Source organism: Oryx dammah, unplaced genomic scaffold, assembly GCF_014754425.2.
Source record: "Oryx dammah isolate SB20612 unplaced genomic scaffold, SCBI_Odam_1.1 HiC_scaffold_29, whole genome shotgun sequence".
Classification (NCBI taxonomy): Eukaryota; Metazoa; Chordata; class Mammalia; order Artiodactyla; family Bovidae; genus Oryx; species Oryx dammah.
Window position 1 is genome coordinate 89112404 of NW_024070213.1, and position 22155 is coordinate 89134558.

The window sequence follows — 22155 nt, forward strand, 5'->3', positions numbered from 1 at the left end:
CTAAGCTTGTTAATAAATACCTTAGTGCCCTTAACACTTTGCTATTGAATGAGCTCTGATTAATCTATAGGCTTCAGCACAGAGTTGCACTGATTGCTCCCTGGCTCAAAAAATAAAGCTGGGCTTCTGAGATGTCCTGCTTTACATGAAAATAGTCACTTCTTCTCATTTCCCCATTGGAAAAAAACGTGAATTCCTTGAGGCCCTTGAGGCCACGGCTGACTGCCAAGACTTCCTTAGAAACTGCCCGGCAGTGATATTCTTTGTCCTAGGACTCTCCTGCAGTTTCTCTGATTTTATCTGGAAAAATGGTCGAGGCTTAGAGAGATTAACTCTTTTATCTAAGGTTATATAGCTAGTAGGTGTTGGAGTCAAGATTTGAACCAGGTTCTTCTGACTGTAAGCCTGTATTGCAGTCTCTATCCCCTCCCCACTTACCTCCACACATATGTGGTCATCTGTTGGGTTGGGTTAACAGTGAAGGTGACTTTGGTTTTCCTACCACACAATTCAAGTGAACATCAGTGGCCTGTACTGCAGATCTGCTGAGAACCGCTTTTTTTTTTTTTTTTTAATTAATTTTGCTGGAGTACAGTTGATTTCCAGTGTTAGTTTTAGATCCTCTTGAGACATAAAATTATTGCTGTGTTGTTAGGCTTTAGGTGAGTTTATAAAGTCCCTTTTGGCAAAGTATTTTAATCATTCTGCTGCAGCAGTTCTCAGACATTTTGGTCTTCATATCTTTAAAAATTATTGAGGACCCCAAAGAGATTTTTTAATTTATTATATTAGAAATAAGAATTAAGAAATTTTATAACGTTCATTTACTGATTTATTGAAAAAATGGTAATAATAAACCTATGTTTAACACAAATCATACATATTTTTTAAAAAATTAACTGTTTTCCAGATCAAAAAAGTTTGACAGAAAAAAATGGTACTGTTTACATCTTTGCAAATTTCTTTAATCTGTGGTTTAATGGGAGATGGCTGGAATAGCATACCTTCATTCAGTCTGTTGCAATATTCCTTTTGGTTGAAGTATTTAAAGAAAATCTGTTTTCATACAGATATAGTTGGAAAAGGGAGGAATATTTTAACAACCTTTTCAGATAATTGTGAATATTCTTCTTTGATGCTATTCCAAAATTGGATAACAGTAGGTTTTTAAATGGTTAGTTGCAATGTGGAAGCTGAAACTGTATTAGTAACTTGATACTGTTATATTAAAATCTTTTGTTGTATTTTACACCATAGATATTTAATTCTTGAATGATTTGTAGCATACTACATTGATCCTTTGGGAAATATTGCTTCACTGAATTATGCAGCTCTTCCAAGGACTAACACAGAATATTAAAACATCACATACGTTCCTGCTCAAGCTCATAAGAAAAACCTTTAAATTCTGGGAAACTGTCAGGCTTGCAGTCTATACCTCTGAGAAATGAGAGTGAGAAAGGCAGACATCTTCTTAATATTATTATAAGTAGTTTAATCTTGTGACCCACCCCCATGAAAAGGGCACAAGGACCTAGGAGTTCCCAGACCACATTTTAAGAACCACTGTTGTGTTGGGAAGAAAAAGTGAAATGAAGAAAAGATGAACTATGGCATGGAAATAGGACATTTAAATCATCAGTTTCTTACATTCCAAACACCCTAGTCATTGCTAAGCTTCATTCCAGTAGACAGCTGACATGTATACCCTGAAATTCCCAGTTAACTTTTCTGTGTAATCTGAGGCCATGCCCTCAAATCAAAAACATCCCAGAGCTGTTCTCCCAAGCAGACACCTAGATCTAAAGTAGTATTTTTAGTTAGCTGTGATGTGACTGCCTCAAAAGGACCGGACGCTTCTTCCTGGTTTCTTGATAGGACCCATCTCATAAACTAGCTGAATCACAGGAGTTAATAGAGCCACAGGTCCCGAGTCATCAGTGAAACCCTTCAATCCAGGAAAATTAAGATTGGGGAGGGGCCAGGGTGGCTACTCTCAGGATGTGTCTCCTTAGGGAATTGGCCAGATCAGGGCTAGATACAAGAGGTACAAGGTGAAATGGGACAAGTTCATCTTTTCCCTTCTATGTTGATTGCAGTGGACTCTTTTGCCAAGAATGGAACAAAGAATTAAAGAATAATAGATACACTGTTTACTTTTAGTTTGTATTTTTTTCAGGATCCTGATCCCTGAGTGTCCCTGGATCACAGAATTTATCATTATCTTTCCATCACTTCCTATCACTTTCTTATCAGTTAAGAATTGCTATTGCTAAGTCACTTCAGTCGTGTCCGACTCTGTGCGACCCCATAGACGGCAGCCCACGAGGCTCCCCCGTCCCTGGGATTCTGCAGGCAAGAACACTGGAGTGGGTTGCCATTTCCTTCTCTAACGCATGAAAGCGAAAGGTGAAAAAGAAGTCACTCAGTCGTGTCCGACTTAGCAACCCCATGGACTGCAGCCTACCAGGCTCCTCCATCCATGGGATTTTCCAGTTAAGAATAGTCAGGTATTATTATATACTATATGAGGTCTAAAATAATATATAATATTTCCTCACATAGTCCATAATATTTTATACTAGGCTGTAGCTTTTGAGAGGGCAGGGACCATGTTATATGTCTTGTTCACCACTGTATCCATATCACTTAGCACACAACAAGTATTTGATGATCTTTTGTCAAATAAAAATCAGACCTCTTTCCTACTAAGTAGACCTAATATACTAGGCAGTGTCAGCACCTAACATTTTGCTAATAAAAATCACGGATCCAGTCCACGGAAGCTTGCTGTGAGAAGGGAGGCAGATTTTATTTTCTGTATTTTATGATGCTTTGGCATGCTAGGAGCCTTGCTGGCTGGAGAGAGCTGCCCCTCCCAGTACTAGTTTAATTCCTGGAGATAGCTAACAACTTGCCCTTTCATGTGCAGATCAACCAATCCAAGACCTTTATCCCCAGCCTCCTTTCATCTAATTTACACACCAGCCAGTATTTCCCCAGCCCTAGTGTGGATCACAATAAACTGTGGAAAATTCTGAAAGAGATGGGAATACCAGACCACCTGACTTGCCTCTTGAGAAATCTGTATGCAGGTCAGGAAGCAACAGTTAGAACTGGACATGGAACAACAGACTGGTTTCAAATAGGAAAAGGAGTACGTCAAGGCTGTATATTGTCACCCTGCTTATTTAACTTCTATGCAGAGTACATCATGAGAAATGCTGAACTGGAAGAAACACAAGCTGGAATCAAGATTGCCGGGAGAAATATCAATAACCTCAGATATGCAGATGACACCACCCTTATGGCAGAAAGTGAAGAGGAACTAAAAAGCCTCTTGATGAAAGTGAAAGTGGAGAGTGAAAAAGTTGGCTTAAAACTAGACATTCAGAAAACGAAGATGATGGCATCCGGTCCCATCACTTCATGGGAAATAGATGGGGAAACAGTGGAAACAGTGTCAGACTTTATTTTTGGGGGCTCCAAAATCACTGCAGATGGTGATTGCAGCCATGAAATTAAAAGATGCTTACTCCTTGGAAGAAAAGTTATGACCAACTAAGGTCTGTCTAGTCAAGGCTATGGTTTTTCCTGTGATCATGTATGGATGTGAAAGCTGGACTGTGAAGAAGGCTGAACACCGAAGAATTGATGCTTTTGAACTGTGATGTTGGAGGAGACTCTTGAGAGTCCCTTGGACTGCCAGGAGATCCAACCAGTCCATTCTGAAGGAGATCAGCCCTGGGATTTCTTTGGAAGGAATGGTGCTAAAGCTGAAACTCCAGTACTTTGGCCACTTCATGTGAAGAGTTGACTCATTGGAAAAGACTCTGATGCTGGGAGGGATTGGGGGCAGGAGGAGAAGGGGACGACAGAGGATGAGATGGCTGGATGGCATCACAGACTCGATGGACCTGAGTCTGAGTGAACTCCGGGAGTTGATGATGGACAGGGAGGCCTGGCATGCTGCGATTCATGGGGTCGAAAAGAGTTGGACATGACTGAGCAACTGAACTGAACTGAAATCCACTGTGTGGATCACAACAAACTATGGAAAATTCTTAAAGAGATGGGAATACCAGACCACCTGACCTGCCTCTTGAGAAACCTGTATGCAGGTCAAGAAGCAACAAGTAGAACTGGACATGGAACAACAGACTGGTTCCAAATAGGAAAAGGAGTACGTCAAGGCTGTATATTGTCACCCTGCTTATTTAACATATGCAGAGTACATCATGCAAAATGCCAGGCTAGATGAAGCACAAGCTGGAATCAAGATTGCTGGGAGAAATATCAATAACCTCAGATATGCAGATGACACCACCCGTATGGCAGAAAGTGAAGAGGAACTAAAAAGCCTCTTGATGAAAGTGAAAGTGGAGAGTGAAAAAGTTGGCTTAAAACTAGACATTCAGAAAACGAAGATCATGGCATCTGGTCCCATCACTTCATGGCAAATAGATGGGAAAACAATGGAAACAGTGTCAGACTTTATTTTTGGGGGCTCCAAAATCACTGCAGATGGTGACCGCAGCCATGAAATTAAAAGACACTTGCTCCTTGGAAGAAAAGCTATGACCAACTTAGACAGCATATTAAAAAGCAGAGACATTATTTTCCCAACAAAAGTATGTCTAGTCAAAGCTATGGTTTTTCCAGTAGTCATGGATGGATGTGAGATTTGGACTATAAAGCTGAGCACCAAAGAATTGATGCTTTTGAACTGTGGTGTTGAAGAAGACTCTTGAGAGTCCCTTGGACTGCAAGGAGACCCAACCAATCCATCCTAAAGGAAATCAACCCTGAATATTCATTGGAAGGACTGATGCTGAAGCTGAAACTCCAATACTTTGGCCACCTGAAGAACTGACTCATTGGGAAAGACCCTGATGCTGGAAAAGATTGAAGGCAGGAGGAGAAGGGGACGACAGAGGATAGGTGGTTGGATGGCACCACCAACTTGATGGACATGAGTTTGAGTAAGCCCGGGGAGTTGGTGATGGACAGGGAGGCCTGGCTTGCTGCAGTCCATGGGGTCGCAAGGAGTTGGACACGACTGAGCAACTGAACTGAAATCACTCCAGAGCCAGGACTTACAGGACCATTTCTATAGCCCAAAGCCTGTGTGAAATTATTCAAACTGTCCAATTTTAAACTTGTTCCAGTGTGCCTGCTCTGCTTCACCATCCTTATCTGAGGAAACCACAGCAAAGGCTCTGGGCTCAGCTTACTATACCTGATTAAAACAAAATCATAGGTACATTCCAAGATGCTTATAAGTCTTCTGGCCAGCCACATTATTTAGAGAAGTGCTTCTTAAACTATCTGTAGTGAAGGATCAGTTTCTGTTTTTCCCAATTCTTCATGAACTGATAGATACTCTTATAAAACATAATAACAGTAAATTTCTAGAGAAAAGTATCCCATTCTTGGATGTTGTGAAAATGCCTAATTGCTATTAAAATTTCTAAATGCTTCTCTCAGCTTTTTACTGTCTCATTGCAAACCAGTAATGGATCATATAGTAGCAGTGATCTGTAAATCGCACTTTGAGAACTGGTTGAGGAGAATGAATCAGTGAGGGTGCCCAAACATATATGTGAGATGAGGAATAGCAAGCGATAAGCTAGAGGAGGCACTGATCCCCTCTGCCAACCCAACAGCCTGAAGCAGGAAGTAAAAGAGTTGGCCGTGTGTGTTCCTTATTAAAAATATATGTCATGTATGTATTTTTGGTCATTTTGGGTCTTCAGCACTACCTGTGGGCTTGCTCTAGTTGCGATGAGCAGGGACTACTCTTCCTCACAGCGGGCAAGCTTCTCATTGTGGTGGCTTCTCGTGTTGGAGAGCCCAGGCTCTAGGGTGCACAGGCTCAGTAGTTGTGGCACTCAGGCTGAGCTGGCCACAAAGAACTTTCACAGTGGAATCATTTTAAAAGAAGGTTAAGGCCTAAACTCTAAGGCAAACATCTTATATAGTTAAAAGTTACTTTGAAATTTCTTTAGAGTCATAATTGGGCAAACTGATTATCTCAGGGTAGCAAGGAGGGCTGTCTGAGGCCAGTTGTTTGCCAGGGTTTGTTCTCTTAGAGCACTGGTCCTCAAACTGGGATTGTATCCTTTCAGGGCACTGGAAGACTTTTCAAGCACAGTTTTAAGGAACTTGATTTTCAGATCTTTAAGTTACATATTCCTATACCTAGGGTGAACCCTGTGGTCTAAAGTCACACCATTTCTCCTTTTCCATTTCTCTTTTCACAGTCAGCCTTCTCCCACTTTACAAAAGGAAGGCATACCTCTGTATCATCCCAAATCCTGAAGATCTTTGAGGTGCCACACAAAGGGACGGTTCAAAATATTAGCGTCTACAGAGTTTTCTTTAAACTGTTGTTGTTCAGTTACTTAGTCATGTCCCACTCTTTGCGACACCATGGACTGCAGCGTGCCAGGCTTCCCTGTCCTTCACTATTTCCCAGAGTTTGCTCAGATTCATGTCCATTGAGTCGATGATTCTGTCTAACAATCTCATCCTCTGCCACCTCTTCTTCTGTTGCCTTCAACCTTTCCCAGCATCAGAAACTTCCAGTGAGTCAGCTCTTCACATCAGGTAACCAAAATATTGAAGCTTCAGCTTTAGCATCAGTCCTTCCAATGAATATTCAGGGTTGATTTCCTTTAGGATTGATTGGTTTGATCTTGCAGTCCAAGGGACTCTCAAGAGTCTTCTCCAGCACCACAATTTGAAAGCATCAATTCTTCGGCGCTCAGCCTTCTTTATGGTCCAACTCTCACATCCCTACATGACTATCCCTACATAGCTCTGGCTCTGTGAACCTTTATCAGTGAAGTCATGTCTCTGGTTTTTAATACGCTGTCTGGTTTGTCATAGCTTTCCTTCCAAGGAGCAAGCGTCTTTTAATCTCATGGCTACAATCACCGTCAGTAGTGGTTTTAGAGCCCAAGAAGATATAATCTGTCACTGGTTCCACTTTTTCCCCTTCTCTTTGCCATAAGTGATGGGGCTGGATACCATGATCTTAGTTTTTTTAATGTTGAGTTTTAAGCTAGCCTTTTCACCCTTCTCTTTTCATGCTCATCAAGAGACTCTTTAGTTCCTCTTCATTTCTGCCATTAGAGTGGTATCATCTGCATATCTGAAGTTGTTGATATTTTCCTGGCAGTCTTAATTCTAGCTTGTGATACATCCAGCCCAGCATTTTGTATGATATACCCTGCATAGAAGTTAAATAACCAGAGTAACAGTATACATCCATGTCAGTCTACAGCCTTGACAATATACTCCTTTCCCAATTTTGAAGTAGTCTGTTGTTCCATGTCCAGTTCCAACTGTTGCTTCTTGACCTCCGTACAAGTTTGTCAGGAGACAGGTAAGATGGTCTGATTCCCATCTCTTTAAGAATTTTCCACAGTTTGTTGTGCTCCACACAGTCAAAGGCTTTAGCATAGTCTCTTAGTAAAGCAGAAGTAGATGTTTTCTGGAATTCTCTTGCTTTCTCTATGATCCAATGAATGTTGGCAATTTGATCTCTGGTTCCTCTGCCTTTTCTAAACCCAGCTTGTACATCTGGAAGTTCTTGGCTCACATACTGTTAAAGTCTAGCTTGAAGGATTTTGTGCATAACCTTGCTAGCATGTGAAATAAGCACACTTGTATGGTAGTTTGAACATTATTTGGCATTTCTTTAATCTGTGAAACAAATCCATTGTAAGGCTTTCTGAATTTACCTCTCTTACATACTTCTAATAAGAAGGAAATATAGAATTATAATCAGGGACATTCAGATGTTTTAAGTTCAGGAGCAGGATGGATGTCACTGGGATACATAGTCATACATTTATTTAAAATGAAAAATGAGGTCATACTTTTTCCAATGAAAATAAGTCTGATTTGGCCAATTGTTTTGATAGTGGGGACTGGCTTTGCTAACTAGGCCATATGGTGGGCATTTTTTAAATTAAATGATCTAAATCTGTGACTTTAAAGATTTAATGAAAACATCTCTAAAGCATGTGGTAAGATCATTTTATTAAAAAATTAATGTTGGCATTGATGTATAGAAATTGACAATGCTTTGATTATTCCAACCTTTTCCGTTAGGTCAAGTAAAGTTCCTTTAAAAGAGTAGCCCCTTTAAGAGGTACTGATATAATTATTAGTAAATAATAATTAAAGCCTTTTTGATACCATCAGAAATCAGGAAATGGAATATTCTAACAAGTGGGTAACAAGTCCTTTGGCAGGTTGGATGGTTTTTCAGTTCTTTGCTTTCAGCAATATTGAAAGAGGACTTGATTTAATTGTCAGCTGATAGATCATTAAAATAAATTTTGCTGATAGCTTACTATGTAATTTTGGCATATAACTTGGAAGGAGTTCAAAGAATTGAGTGATATTACTATTACAGTGTTCTTCTGTTCCAAGATACCATTTATATGAATAAAGTTTCTTAGCACTTAAAATCTAATCTTAGAAAGGGGAGGGGGGGCTTATGTTGAGCCATGTATGATTCTTATAATAAGTTATACTATCTACAAATATTTAAACACCGAAACACCAGTTGGGGAAAAGAAAAGCTCATTCATCTCATTGAGATACATTTTAATAAAATTTTAAGCTTAGTAATTACTTATAAAACATAGAATATTTGTGATCAGTCATATTAATGAGAATTGTAATAAAAGCACAATCCAGGAGAATTTTTTTAAATTTCTTGGAGGCTCATGGTCACGGGAAATTGGTTTTAAGTACAGTTTACACTTGCTGCAGAAAAGTATTGAAAGGGGGTCCATACAGTGCATTAAAGCATAAAGATACACATTAGCACAAAATTCTCTAGGGAATGTGGAATGGCAGTATGAGCTGAAAAAGAAAAATGAAAGTTTTCTACGTGATAAATATGAGTTTGACTTGAAAATGTCAATTCTGGGGACTTACAAATAGTTAAACTTCTGATAAAAAAAAAAAGTTGAAAAAAAAATGGAGTAGAAGGGGACATATACCATTTTCAGCAGAACGGAAAAACCACTATTGGCATAGTTCTTAACCTGCATTGAAAGTAGTAAGTGACTGGGCGCTTCTAAATCTATCCTTTTGCCAAATGTGGCATAGAAGCTAACCTGGTAGATTAAAAGCACACTGCACGTGAGCTCATAGTAATGAAAAATAGACACCCAGTGTCTATTTCCCAGTGGATTTGCTACACAAAGCATGAGATAAAAACATTGTTTCAGTACGTAGGTGAACTGCTCATGGAACTTGTGAATGGTTAACAGGTCAAAGACAGGTGTACCTCAAGGTTATGGGGCAAGGGGGAGTGGTGATGGGTGTTGAACGGCAGTAGAAATTCAACACCCGAACGTGCCTTCGGGAAACACCTGTGTTCTGATCAGCAGGAATGCAAGGATGGGGCCAGGCTGGGGAAGCTAACAGCCTTCGTTCGGCTTCTATGGGGCTCCTTCCTGTCTCATGCCTGCCTCTTGTCTCTCCTCCTGCCCCTACAGTCGCTGCTCAGCATTCCGGGCTCCCCTTTCCTCTCCCGCCACAACAGCAAGAGCAGCATTTTCAGCTTCAGGGGGCCCGGGCGGTTCCGGGACCCCGGCTCGGAGAACGAGTTTGCGGACGACGAGCACAGCACGGTGGAGGAGAGCGAGGGCCGCCGGGACTCGCTCTTCATCCCCATCCGGGCGCGCGAGCGCCGCAGCAGCTACAGTGGCTACAGCGGCTACAGCCAGGGCAGCCGCTCGTCGCGCATCTTCCCCAGCCTGCGGCGCAGCGTCAAGCGCAACAGCACAGTGGACTGCAACGGCGTGGTGTCCCTCATCGGCGGCCCCGGCTCCCACATCAGCGGGCGTCTCCTGCCAGAGGTGAAAATAGATAAGGCAGCTACTGACGACAGTGTAAGGAAGTAAAACCGGTAGACCGCGGCTAGGCATGGCAGTCTCTCCCGCTCCCGTCCTCTCCTCTCTCCTTTGCTCCGCCCATCCCACTCGATCCCACTTGCTCCCGTCTGGACTCACGTCTCTACCGCCTACAGCTTCTGTTTTCTCCCTCCTGATTTGTTTCTGTTTCTTTCTTCAGCCCTCCTCCTTCACTCACCCTCTTTTCCCTTTATTCCTTGCTCCATTTCCCATCCCCACCCCCATCTTCCTTTCTTGTTTCTGACTCTTGCCCTTCCCCCATCAGGCCTTAATTTTATCGATGTTTCTTTCTCCATCTTTTGCACTTCTCTCTCTGTCTCTCTCCCCTCCCCTACCCCCACCTGCTTTGACTGAATGCCTCTGGCCAGCGGATCCTGCCCAGATGGAATGAGAAGGGCGTCTGCCATCACCAATGACCAAGTCTAAGCGGGTTTGAAACTACCATTGCTTCTCTCCCCCTATGTCCTGCCTCCTCATAGGGAAACAGCTTGGAATTTAAAGCTCTTTTATTTCTATTAAAAAAAAAAAAAGTTCAAATATATCTTTGAACAGTTTTCTTAGTCTCCTCTACAAGAATGAGATGTGATTTTTCCAAAGAGGCATGTGCGTGTGTGATGCTGACGGTAGGAAGTGGGCACTGGGAGAGCCAGGCAAAGAGGTGAAGGAAACTGGTGGGGAGCTGGACATTTGATAAGGGGATTGAGATAAATCAAAGGAGGGGAAGGTAGGTGGTTGGGGCAAGAACACATGGTACATGGGGGAGGAAGGAACAGGGAAGTGAAAGATGAATTTTAAATGTAATCAAATGTCAGGCTCTGGAGAAGTGGCATATAATAGCTTCACTTCACAAAATCACTTGGCTAGGGGTTAGGATAATGGCACCCCTCTTTGGAAAAAGCCATCTCTTTAACATTTCTTTAAATTCTAAGCTGTTTATACCTTTTTTCTAGCTTTAAATTCTTATAACCTTAATGATCCTGATCCTTTCTACCTCTGATTCCTTAGCTTTCCTCAGTCCCTCCTTAGCTGGTCTGAGCTTCTTAAGATAGCATGTTGGTCCGTTTTGTTCTAACACTTCAATTTCCTCTAACACAGCATGAAGATAGCCAACCCTTTAATTAGCATGATGCATGTGTGGAGGAAAACTGGACAATCAAGGATGGAATTACTCAGAATGACCTGTTATTTAGCACTTTGGGACAGTTGTTTGACTATCCTAGGACAGTTGTTGACTGTCCTAAATTCAAAAGACAGGATGTTTGATGTTGTCTTTCTCTTCCTACTCTTTTATTGAAAAGCAAAATATTTTCCCCCTTACATTTAGATGGTTCTTTCCAAGCTACAATTTACTTTTACATGCCTTATTTGTTCTAAGTAAAAATTCCATAAGGCTGATAAAGTGGAGCTGATATTCCTGTTTCAGAGATGGGGAAACAGGCTCGGTGAATTTGTACTCCTTGGGGTTACACAACTCATCACTGAAAAACCTTTCAGAAACCCGAGTCTTTGATTTCTCAGTTAATTTTAATGTCTTCTCTACCCAGTCACATGACCATTGCTCTTCTTGAGAACTGTTTGTTTCAGATCAAGTATAATAAGAACAATAACAATAACAAATAGTAGTTCCAAAGTCCCCCGCTAAACCAGATAGTTGGCCAAAATATATGTTACGAATGACTATCTTTACTTTAAATATAACTTTTGATTTTCACTAATTCTATGTCTAGATATAAATTTTGGGCTCCACAATTAGATAGAGAATGATATTCTCTGAATAAATAAGAGACGAAATCCGTGGAGAATGACAGGTAGATCTCCAGGGACAGTACAGTTGGGACAGTTCAAATGTTAAGAACCACAGTAACATTTGATACCCTACCAGTTTTAAAAAATATTTAAGTCAAATAATATATCTTGCTTTTTCTTTGAAGAGAAAGTATTAGAAAAGGTGTCCAGGAAGAAGGAGCTTGAACTTCAGCTTAAAGGCAGATAAGCAGGTTTGCAGGTTTTGTTTTTGTTTTTTTAGCAGCTTCTGTTATATTGTGTGGGAGAAAAATGTGAGAGGCAGTTGAGCAGATGGCTGTGGCATGTACGGCTGTCTGCACTGCCTTACCCTGTGGCCGATGGAATGCTACCTTTGGGATTTTGGGGGGTCCTGCGCACTCAGCACCCTGTAAGCACTTAGGAGAATTCTTTGCAGTGGTCCTGAGTGATGATACTGACAGACTTGAGCATTCACAAGGTCAGGAGATCAGATCCCAAAGTGGCAGGAAGATGAGGAAGGCAGGACTAAATTATTCTCAAGGGCTTCATAACTAGGAAAAACTGTTTTGTTGGAAGCCATCAGGAAGCCCCTCCTAGTAGTTAATGGTGTGGAAAAATACCTAAGTTCCACGAATAAACCAAAAAGACAGACCCAAACAAAAACAGAATGCATATTGTTTGTGTGGTATATCATCTATGTAAAGACAAACTGCATAGGGAAAAGGATGACTGACTACAAGTTAACAGTATTGGGAGGGGAAATAGCTAGTGTTTTTTGTTTTTTTTTTTCCTTTCTTACACTTTGTTGTTCTTTCTAGTTTGCTACAGAGGGCCTAATCCTTATAGCTACCATATATTGAGTTCTAACTACACTATGCTCCGCAGTTTACACATATGTTCTCATTTAACCTCCTCATTCAGTAGGTGGTTTTATCCAGTTAACAGAGATTTGGTAACTTGTGGAAATGATACCAAGGTCTTTCTGATGCCGAGAGAACTTCCTGACTGCTTATTTTGGAAGTAGGAAAACAGTCATTTATCTTAGAAGGAATTAATGTATTCATGATGTTACATGCAGCCCAGGCCAAATGAGCAATTATTATACCTCTTTTGGCTAGAAGATAGTGATTCTCACTGTCAAAACATTTTGGATGTGTCTGCAGCTACAGATTAACTTGTCTTCGCCTGAACCATCAGAATGCTTCCAGTTACGTACTCATGCTTTATGGACTGGTATAGGAGCTGCTGATGGTCCATGGTTGGTCTCACACAGCATGAATGCTTGAGCTATGCAACATAAGTAGTTTTTATTTAGGCTCAAATGAAGAAATACAATATTTTTAATGAAAAAAAGACACCCAGACATCACCTCATCAGAATCTCATCAAAAATATTTCACATCTTCATTCACTATTCAGTTGTGGTTGAGTGGTGATGATTTCTTGATAGTTTGAGAATTTTTGCTTTTGCTTTTTGCTGAAACACAGGATAAGGGGACTTTTCCCATGTCTTCAGCTCTGAGCTGGAAAATCATTGCTCTTCACTTGTAAAGGAAGCGGGTGCTCCTGACTATCCAAAACACACATGACTCAGAAGCCATGTTGCGGATGTAGAAGTATTATCTCATTTCATGCTCACAGCACCTGCCCTCTGAGTTAGATCCTACTACTGTGTGCATTTTACGAGGAGGAAACCAAGGCTTAGAGAAATAAAGTCACTTGTCCAAGGTTGCACAGTAAGCAGTATAGTTAGGATTTGAATCCAGACAATCTAACTGCATGGCGTTAACCACTAACTATTATGCTATGCTAACTATGAAGCCTGGGTTCTTCATGATCCTGAAAAATTAGCATCTCTAAGCCCATATCCTTATCTGTAAAAAAAAAAAAAAAAAAGTGAGATAAAAGGACCTTTGTTAGACAGCTGTTTGAATTAAATGTAATAATAATAACATTTATAAAATGTGAAGCACATTACTTGGCCCATTCTTGGTATTCAGAAATTCAATTTCTGTTCCTTTCCATGTGCATTTTTGGTCTTTTTAACTGGAAAAGTAGACAGTGGGATTTCTGCTGAATTGCTTGACTTGGAGGGAGTCAGATTTCTTCTAAGATTCTAAAGATCCTTTGAGAAGGAGAAATTTTTGTACAGTTGTTTTGAAGCAAAATACATACCACAAAAATTTTAGCAAGGCTTGAACTAGAGATAAATGACTAGGTTCTAAGGCCCCTTCTAAAATGCTCTAAATTTTAGTCCCAAGAAAGGTGACTGGCTGATAAATTTCCAGTTATGTATTTCCATGTGAAATCAGTTTAGAATCAATAACAAGTTGAGATTCCTTGGGTAGATCTGTGGAAATGTGGTCAAAACCTGACATCGGCAGATATGGTAGAATATCTCTTTGAGAAGGGCAGCTACAGTTTAGGAGGTTGGAAGTCAGTGGCTAAATGCTTAATAAACTTTGCATTTGAGTTAAGAGAAATGGAACAAATTTGTCCTGGGTTTAAAGTAATTAAGGTACTCAATTGCTTCCTCTATTACTCCTTAGGGGCTGAATTTTTAAAAGGCAGAGGCTCCTGACTTTTTACTTTTCCTTCTCTCTCCCCAACAAAGTGAAACAAAAATACACACCTTCATCTGCCCCCCGCCCCAAAATGACCTAAAAAAAATCAGGCAGGGGAGAAAATGAGTGTGTGATCTTTCCTCTGGTCCCTGGGTCTCAGCATGCTTGGAGGAAGACGCCTTCGCTGCCTGTCCCAGGTGGTGAGAATTGGGCAGCTGAGCCAATAACAGAGACATATCTCACTGAATCCTAAGCAGATTCTAGATGGAAGGTGATGATGAAGCTGCTGTACCTGGGGAAAAGTCTGCTCCAGGTTTTATTCCCTTCAGTTGGCCGTAGTCTAACACAAGAAACGATAGCCAACATTACTGTTAGGGAAGTAAAATGGTGCAGATACTTAGTTTGACTGCTCCTCCAAAAGATAAACATAGAGTTACCATATGACCCAGGAATTCTGTTCCTAGGTATATACCCAGGGAAATTTCAAACGTGTTCACACAAAAATTTATACATAAGTATTCTTAAAATCTTTATTCATAATAGCCAAAAAGTAGAAACAATTCAAGTACCTACTAGCTGATGAATGGGGAAACAAAATGTGATACAATGGAATCCCTATAATGGACTCTCATTCAGCCAACATGAATTGATACATTCTACAGTATGAATCGGAGAAGGCACTGGCACCCCACTCCAGTACTTTTGCCTGGAAAATCCCATGAACGGAGGAGCCTGGTGGGCTGCAGTCCATGCAGTCTATGGGGTCGCTAAGAGTCGGACATGACTGAGCGACTTCCCTTTCACTTTTCACTTTCATGCATTGGAGAAGGAAATGGCAACCCATTCCAGTGTTCTTACCTAGAGAATCCCAGGGACGGGGGAGCCTGGTGGGCTGCCGTCTATGGGGTCGCACAGAGTCGGCCACGACTGAAGCGGCTTAGCAGCAGCAGCAGCACAGTATGAATAAACCTTGAAAAATTGTGCTAGGTGCGAGGAGCTAGGCACATACCATATTATTGCACTTACGTGAAATGTCTGGAAAAGGCAGATCCATACAGACAGAAAGCAGATTGTTGGTTCCTAGAGGCTGGGTAGAGGCAGGGGTTGGGAGTGACTGCTGAGAGGTGGTGGTGTTTGGTATGATGAAAATGTCCTGGCATTAAATAGTAGTAACAGCCTTGTGAGTCCACCCATGTGTGCTGAGTTTCCTCAGTAGTGTTCGGCTCTGCGACCCTTTGAACTGTAGCCCACTAGGCTCCCCTGTCCATGAGGTTCTCCAGGCAGTAATACTGGAGTGAGTTGCCGTGCCCTCCTCCAGGGAATCTTCCCAATGCAGGGACTGAACCCATATCTCTTATGTCTCCTGCATTGGCAGGCGGATTCTTTACCCTAGCACCACCTGGGAAGCCCATCTGCGTTGTAAATATACTAAAAGCTACTGAGTCATATACTTTATAATGGTTCAAATGGTGAGTTTTATGTTATGTACATTTTATCTCAATTTTTTCTAATTGGAAAACACAAACAAAAAAACAGAAGCACTGGCCCAGTATCTGGACTTTCAGTCCCAGCTTTCACAACCTCACCTGGGGAGGAGGGACTGCCGCAGGGACCCACCCATCTTGGTATATCCTATGTAGCCTGATTTCAGTGGGTTGAATTTTCTTAGTAGTAGAGATGCATTTTTCTCTGGATACCATCTTAGCTCCCAACTGGTGCTTAGCACTCTTAAGGAGTGTTCGTCATAGGCTTTTTTAGATTATATCATTTTAGGCAGTTAACAGTGATGAATATGTTTGCTCTGTCTCTCCTTTAATCAGTGTGATCTGTTGAGTACTAAGAAATGCATACACAAATGGACAATGAACAGACTATGTATGAAAATAGAATTTTCACCTGCAGCCTGCCCAAGGTCTATTTACCTACAATAATCGATTTGTCTACAATAAACAGGGGCTTCCCAGGTGGCACAGTGGTGAAGAATCTGCCTTCCAGTGCAGGGGATGCAGGAGACACCGGTAGGATCCCTGGGTCAGGAAGATCCCCTGGAGGAGGAAATGGCCTGGAGAGTTCCACGGACAAAGGAATTGGAGGGCCACAGTCCACGAAGTCTCAGAGGCATACACGACACACACAATGATAACACAACACATACGATAAATAACCAAGAAACCAGCCTGCTATAAACCAAACTTTGAGAAAGCCAGATTGCTATCTCTAGTGACGGTCCAGGGAGCTAAACAGTAACTTCTGTAACAATCAGCCCAAAGCAGCCAGGGCTTGATTACTAGATTAATAACTGTCAACTTCTCTAATTTTTGTCTGTTTCCAGTTTAGGACTGCCCAGAGAAAGCCAAATAGGCACCCCTAGCCAGTCATGGAGGCTGCCCTGCTGTTTCTTAGCTTGCCTGCAGCTTCCCACCAGCAGCCTTGAATCAGGCACACCTAAAGCCTTTTGGTTTTTTCCTACTCCTATTCAAGACCTTGCTACTCCTCTGCCTGCCTTTGAACTTCTGCCAAAAATGTGCATGATGTGACTTAACTCCCTCACTACATCAAACTCAGAATTAATAGCCTTTGATTTTCTTATTTAGTTGATCTTTGTTTATTTCCGCAATACAGATAACATCTTATACAAATTTATGCAGTCTGCATTCCGTCTTCCTTCTCAAAGGAATTCCACTGCATAATCAGTATTTCTGTAGTACATTGGGTAATTGGCACCCAAGAGTTACCAAAGATGTAGGTAAAAGGGAGGTGGAGGAGGCACTGTCTGATCAGTTGAGAATTGTTCCAGAAACTTCTCTTTACTATTAAGCCTTCCCCAAAAGTACCCTCATACCTCTTTCTAGTCAAGCTCTCTTCCCCTAAACCACCATTTCTGATCTGTATCATCATAGGTTAGCTTTCTTGCATTTTTGCAGGCCCATATGCAAATAAAATATGTAGCTTTTATTTGGCTTGTTTCACTCATCAGAATGTTTGGATGTACATTCATGTTGTTTTGTGTATCAGTAGTTCATTCTTTGTTATTGATGAGTGGTATTTTATTGTATAAATATACCCCAATTTGTTTATCCATTTTCCTGTTGTTGGACAGTCACATTATTTCCAGTTTGTGGTAGTATGGCTTGCTGAGAGCATTTTTATACAGCTCTCTTTGTAGATAAGTGTTTTTGTCTATATTGAATAAATACCTCAGAATGAAATTCCTGGGTCATATGGTACGTATATGTTTAACTTTATTTATATAAGAAACTACCAAACAAGTGTTCCAAAACAGTTATACCATTTTTTGTACTCCCACCAACAATGTGTTAGAGTTCCAGTTGCTCCGTATTCCTAGCCCATAATTAATGTTGACTTTAGAATTTTAGTGGACATAAAATGTTATTAAGATTTTTAAATTGTTTGTTTATTTTTGGTTGTGCTGGGTCTCTGTCGCTGCACACAGGCTTTCTCTGGTTGTGACGAGTGGTGGCTTCTGTCGCAGTGCGTGGGCTCTAGGCGCGCACCCAGTAGCTGTGCCACATGGCCTCAGTAGTTACAGCTCACAGGCTTAGCTGTTCTGTAGCATGTGGGATCTTCCCAGACCAGGGATCGAACCCGTGTTCCCTGCATTCGTAGACAGATTCTTATTCACTGGACCACCAGGGAAGTCCCTTTTTAAATTTTATTTATTTATTATGATTTTAATTTACATTTCTTTGATGAAAATGATGCTTTATCTCTTCATATGCTTATTGGCTTCACAGTTATCTTTTCTTGTTAATTGTTTATTCACGTCTTTTGCCCATTTTCAATTGCACTTTTGTGGATTTTTTTAGTTTTTTGTATGTTGGGGATGCAAGTGCTTTATTAGGTAGGTAAATTTTTAATTTTAATGAAGTGCAGTGTATTAGTTACTTTTCTTCCACGATGTTTTTTTTTTTTTTGCATCCTATCCAAGAAATCTTTGCTGATCCCCAAGAACATGAAGATGTTTTTCTTCTATAAGCTTTATGGTTCTGAGTTTTACATTTAGGTCTTCGATTCAACTCAAATTAATTAATTTCAAATTACTATTGATACTATTGTAAAAGGTATAATGAAAATTTTTATTTTCAATTATTTGTTTCCAGACTATAGAAATACAGTTGATTTTTGCATATTGACCTTATAGCTCATGACCTTGATAAATTAGTGTATTGGTTCTGTTAGCCTTGAAGGGTTTTTTGTTTTAGGGTTTTGGTTTTGGGGTTGGTTGGTTGGTTTGTTAAATTCCACAGTTTTTCCTACATGTACAATATTTCCTGTGAATAGCAGCAACTGAAGTCTTTATGCTTTCACCTTATTTTTCTTGCTTTATTACACTAGCTAAGACTTTAGGTACAAAATTGAATAGAACTGATAAAAGCATACATCATTCCTTGTCTCCAGTATTAGAGGAAAAGGATTTATTGTTTCACTGAGAAGTGTACTGTTGGCTATAGATTTCATAAATGTTCTTTGTCAGACTGGAACTGCTACATTGTTATTCATGGCTTGCTAAGAAATTTTATTTTTATGCAGAAGTGTTGAATTTTGTTAAGTGTTCTTTTTTCTGCATCCGTAAGATGACCATATGGTTTTTCTCCTTTATTCTGTTAATGTGATGAATAACACTGACTTTTCCCCTAGTATTAAATTAACTTTGCTTTCCTGGAATAAGCCCTGATGGTCATTATAGAGTATCCTTTGTATATATTGTTGGATTCTATTTATTCATATTTGTAAAGAATTTCACATTTCTGTTTATGGGAGATTTTGGTTTATTGCACTAGCTAAGACTTTAGGTACACTAGCTAATTTTCTTTTCTTGTAATATTCTTGTCAGATTTAATATCAGGGTTATGTTAGCTTTATAAAACAAGTTGACAAGCATTCTCTTAACCTTTGTTTTCTGAAGGAATTTGTATAGAATTGGTATTATTTCTTCCATCTGTAACATTTGATGGAATTCACTTGTGGAGGCCTGTCTGGGTCTAGAGTTCTCTTAGTGATAAGATGTTTTATTATTATTTTGTAGATTAATATGCGCTATTTAGACTTTTTATTTCTTCTTACGTCAGTTTTTATAAGTTGTGTTTGGATATGTTTGTCTGTTTTATTTAAGATGAAACAGCATAAAATTGTTCATAATGTATCCTTTTTATTTTAATAATTCCTATAGTAAAGTAATGCTCAAAATTCTCCAAGCCAGGCTTCAGCAATATGTGAACTGTGAACTCCCTGATGTTCAAGCTGGTATTAGAAAAGGCAGAGGAACCAGAGATCAAATTGCCAGCATCCACTGGATCATGGAAAAAGCAAGAGAGTTCCAGAAAAACATCTACTTCTGCTTTATTGACTATGCCAAAGCCTTTGACTGTGTGGATCACAATAAACTGTGGAAAATTCTGAAAGAGATGGGAATACCAGACCACCTAACCTGCCTCTTGAGAAATCTGTATGCAGGTCAGGAAGCAACAGTTAGAACTGGACCTGGAACAACACACTGGTTCCAGATAGGAAAAGGAGTACGTCGACGCTGTATATTGTCATCCTGCTTATTTAACTTCTATGCAGAGTACATCATGAGAAATGCTGAACTGGAAGAAACACAAGCTGGAATCAAGATTGCCGGGAGAAATATCAATAACCTCAGATATGCAGATGACACCACTCTTATGGCAGAAAGTGAAGAGGAACTAAAAAGCCTCTTGATGAAAGTGAAAGAGGAGAGCGAAAAAGTTGGCTTAAAGCTCAACATTCAGAAAACAAAGATCATGGCATCCAGTCCCATCACTTCATGGGAAATAGATGGGGAAACAGTGGAAACAGTGTCAGACTTTATTTTGGGGGGGTTCCAAAATCACAGGAGATGGTGACTGCAGCCATGAAATTAAAAGACGCTTACTCCTTGGGAGAAAAGTTATGACCAACCTAGATAGCATATTCAAAAGCAGAGACATTACTTTGCTGACCAAGGTCCATCTAGTCAAGGCTATGGTTTTTCCAGTGGTCATGTATGGATGTGAGAGTTGGACTGTGAAGAAGGCTGAGTGCCAAAGAATTGATGCTTTTGAACTGTGGTGTTGGAGAAGACTCCTGAGAGTCCCTTGGACTGCAAGGAGATCCAACCAGTCCATTCTGAAGATCAGTCCTGGGTGTTCTTTGAAAGTAATGATGTTGAAGCTGAAACTCTAGTACTTTGGCCACCTCATGCGAAGAGTTGACTCATTGGAAAAGACTCTGATGCTGGGAGGGATTGGGGCCAGGAGGAGAAGGGGACGACAGAGGATGAGATGGCTGGATGGCATCACCAACTCCGGGAGCTGGTGATGGACAGGGAGGCCTGGCGTGCTGTGATTCATGGGGTCGCAAAAAGTTGGACACGACTGAGCAACTGAACTGAACTGATAGGATTTGTAGTTAATATCTGCTTTTTTCATTCCTAAAAATTATAATTTGCATTTTCTCTTATTTTTATCTTGATCAGTCTTGCCAGGGGGATTATCAGTTTTATTAATCTTTTTAAAGAACCAATATTTGACCTTTTTTAAAATTGTATGTTGTTTGTCTCTTTACTGATTCATTGATTTCCATTCTTACTGTTATTTCCTTTCATCTACTAACCTAGATGAAAGGTAAATAAGATGAAACCCTGCTTACCTAGGGTTTAATTTGATCTTCTTTTACTAGTTTCTTAAGATGGAAGCTTAGAGAATTGATTTTATATCTTTTTTATTTTTTAATATAAACATTTAAAGCTGAAAATTTTTCTCTTAACAGTTTCATTAGCTTTATCCCATAAATCTGATGTTTTCAGTATCATCAGTTAAAATATTTTTTTAGTTTCCCTGTGATCATCTTTTTGATTCATGGATCTTTAGAAGACTTGTTTAATTTGTAAATATGTGGGAATTTTCTGGGTATCTTATTGTTACCAAGATTTTTGGTGGAGCCATTTATTTGGATCTATGCTAAATACTTATGATTATACAGTAGAAGTGAGAAATAGATTTAAGGGCCTAGATCTGATAGATAGAGTGCCTGATGAACTATGGACTGAGGTTCGTTACATTGTACAGGAGACAGGGGTCAAGACCATCCCCATGGAAAAGAAATGCAAAAAAGCAAAATGGCTGTCTGGGGAGGCCTTACAAATAGCTATGAAAAGAAGAGAGGCGAAAAGCAAAGGAGAAAAGGAATGATATAAGCATCTGAATGCGGAGTTCCAAAGAACAGCAAGAAGAGATAAGAAAGCCTTCTTCAGCGATCAATGCAAAGAAATAGAGGAAAACAACAGAATGGGAAAGACTAGAGATCTCTTCAAGAAAATTAGAGATACCAAGGGAACATTTCATGCAAAGATGGGCCCAATAAAGGACAGAAATGGTCTGGACCTAACAGAAGCAGAAGATATTAAGAAGATGTGGCAAGAATACACGGAAGAACTGTACAAAAAAGATCTTCACGACCCAGATAATCATGATGATGTGATCACTAATCTAGAGCCAGACATCTTGGAATGTAAAGTCAAGTGGGCCTTAGAAAGCATCACTAGGAACAAAGCTAGTGGAGGTGATGGAATTCCAGTGGAGCTGTTTCAAATCCTGAAAGATGATGCTGTGAAAGTGCTGCACTCAATATGCCAGCAAATTTGGAAAACTCAGCAGTGGCCACAGGACTGGAAAAGGTCAGTTTTCATTCCAATTCGAAAGAAAGGCAGTGCCAAAGAATGCTCAAACTACTGCACAATTGCACTCATCTCACATGCTAGTAAAGTAATGCTCAAAATTCTCCAAGCCAGGCTTCAGCAATATGTGAACTGTGAACTCCCTGATGTTCAAGCTGGTATTAGAAAAGGCAGAGGAACCAGAGGTC

The 22155-nt window shown here is 40.3% G+C and overlaps 1 protein-coding gene and 1 long non-coding RNA gene across 4 annotated transcripts in view; one reads left to right on the forward strand and one right to left on the reverse strand.

Moving 5' to 3' along the window:
- SCN8A (sodium voltage-gated channel alpha subunit 8) overlaps positions 1 to 22155 on the forward strand; it is a 130442-nt gene that overhangs the window by 53766 nt on the left and 54521 nt on the right. For 2 of the 3 annotated variants that reach the window (XM_040234172.1, XM_040234170.1), the window contains exon 11: positions 9525 to 9887. In XM_040234172.1, coding sequence (XP_040090106.1) covers positions 9525 to 9887 — 363 coding nt within the window. Of the gene's footprint in view, positions 1 to 9524; positions 9921 to 22155 lie in introns of all 3 variants that reach the window. The other variant, XM_040234171.1, reaches the window with a different exon arrangement.
- On the reverse strand, positions 5187 to 21034 carry LOC120858237. Its single transcript, XR_005719814.1, has 3 exons — positions 20932 to 21034; positions 19337 to 19348; positions 5187 to 5196 (listed from the first exon to the last, which is right to left on the reverse strand). It is a non-coding gene; the product is annotated as an uncharacterized LOC120858237 (long non-coding RNA).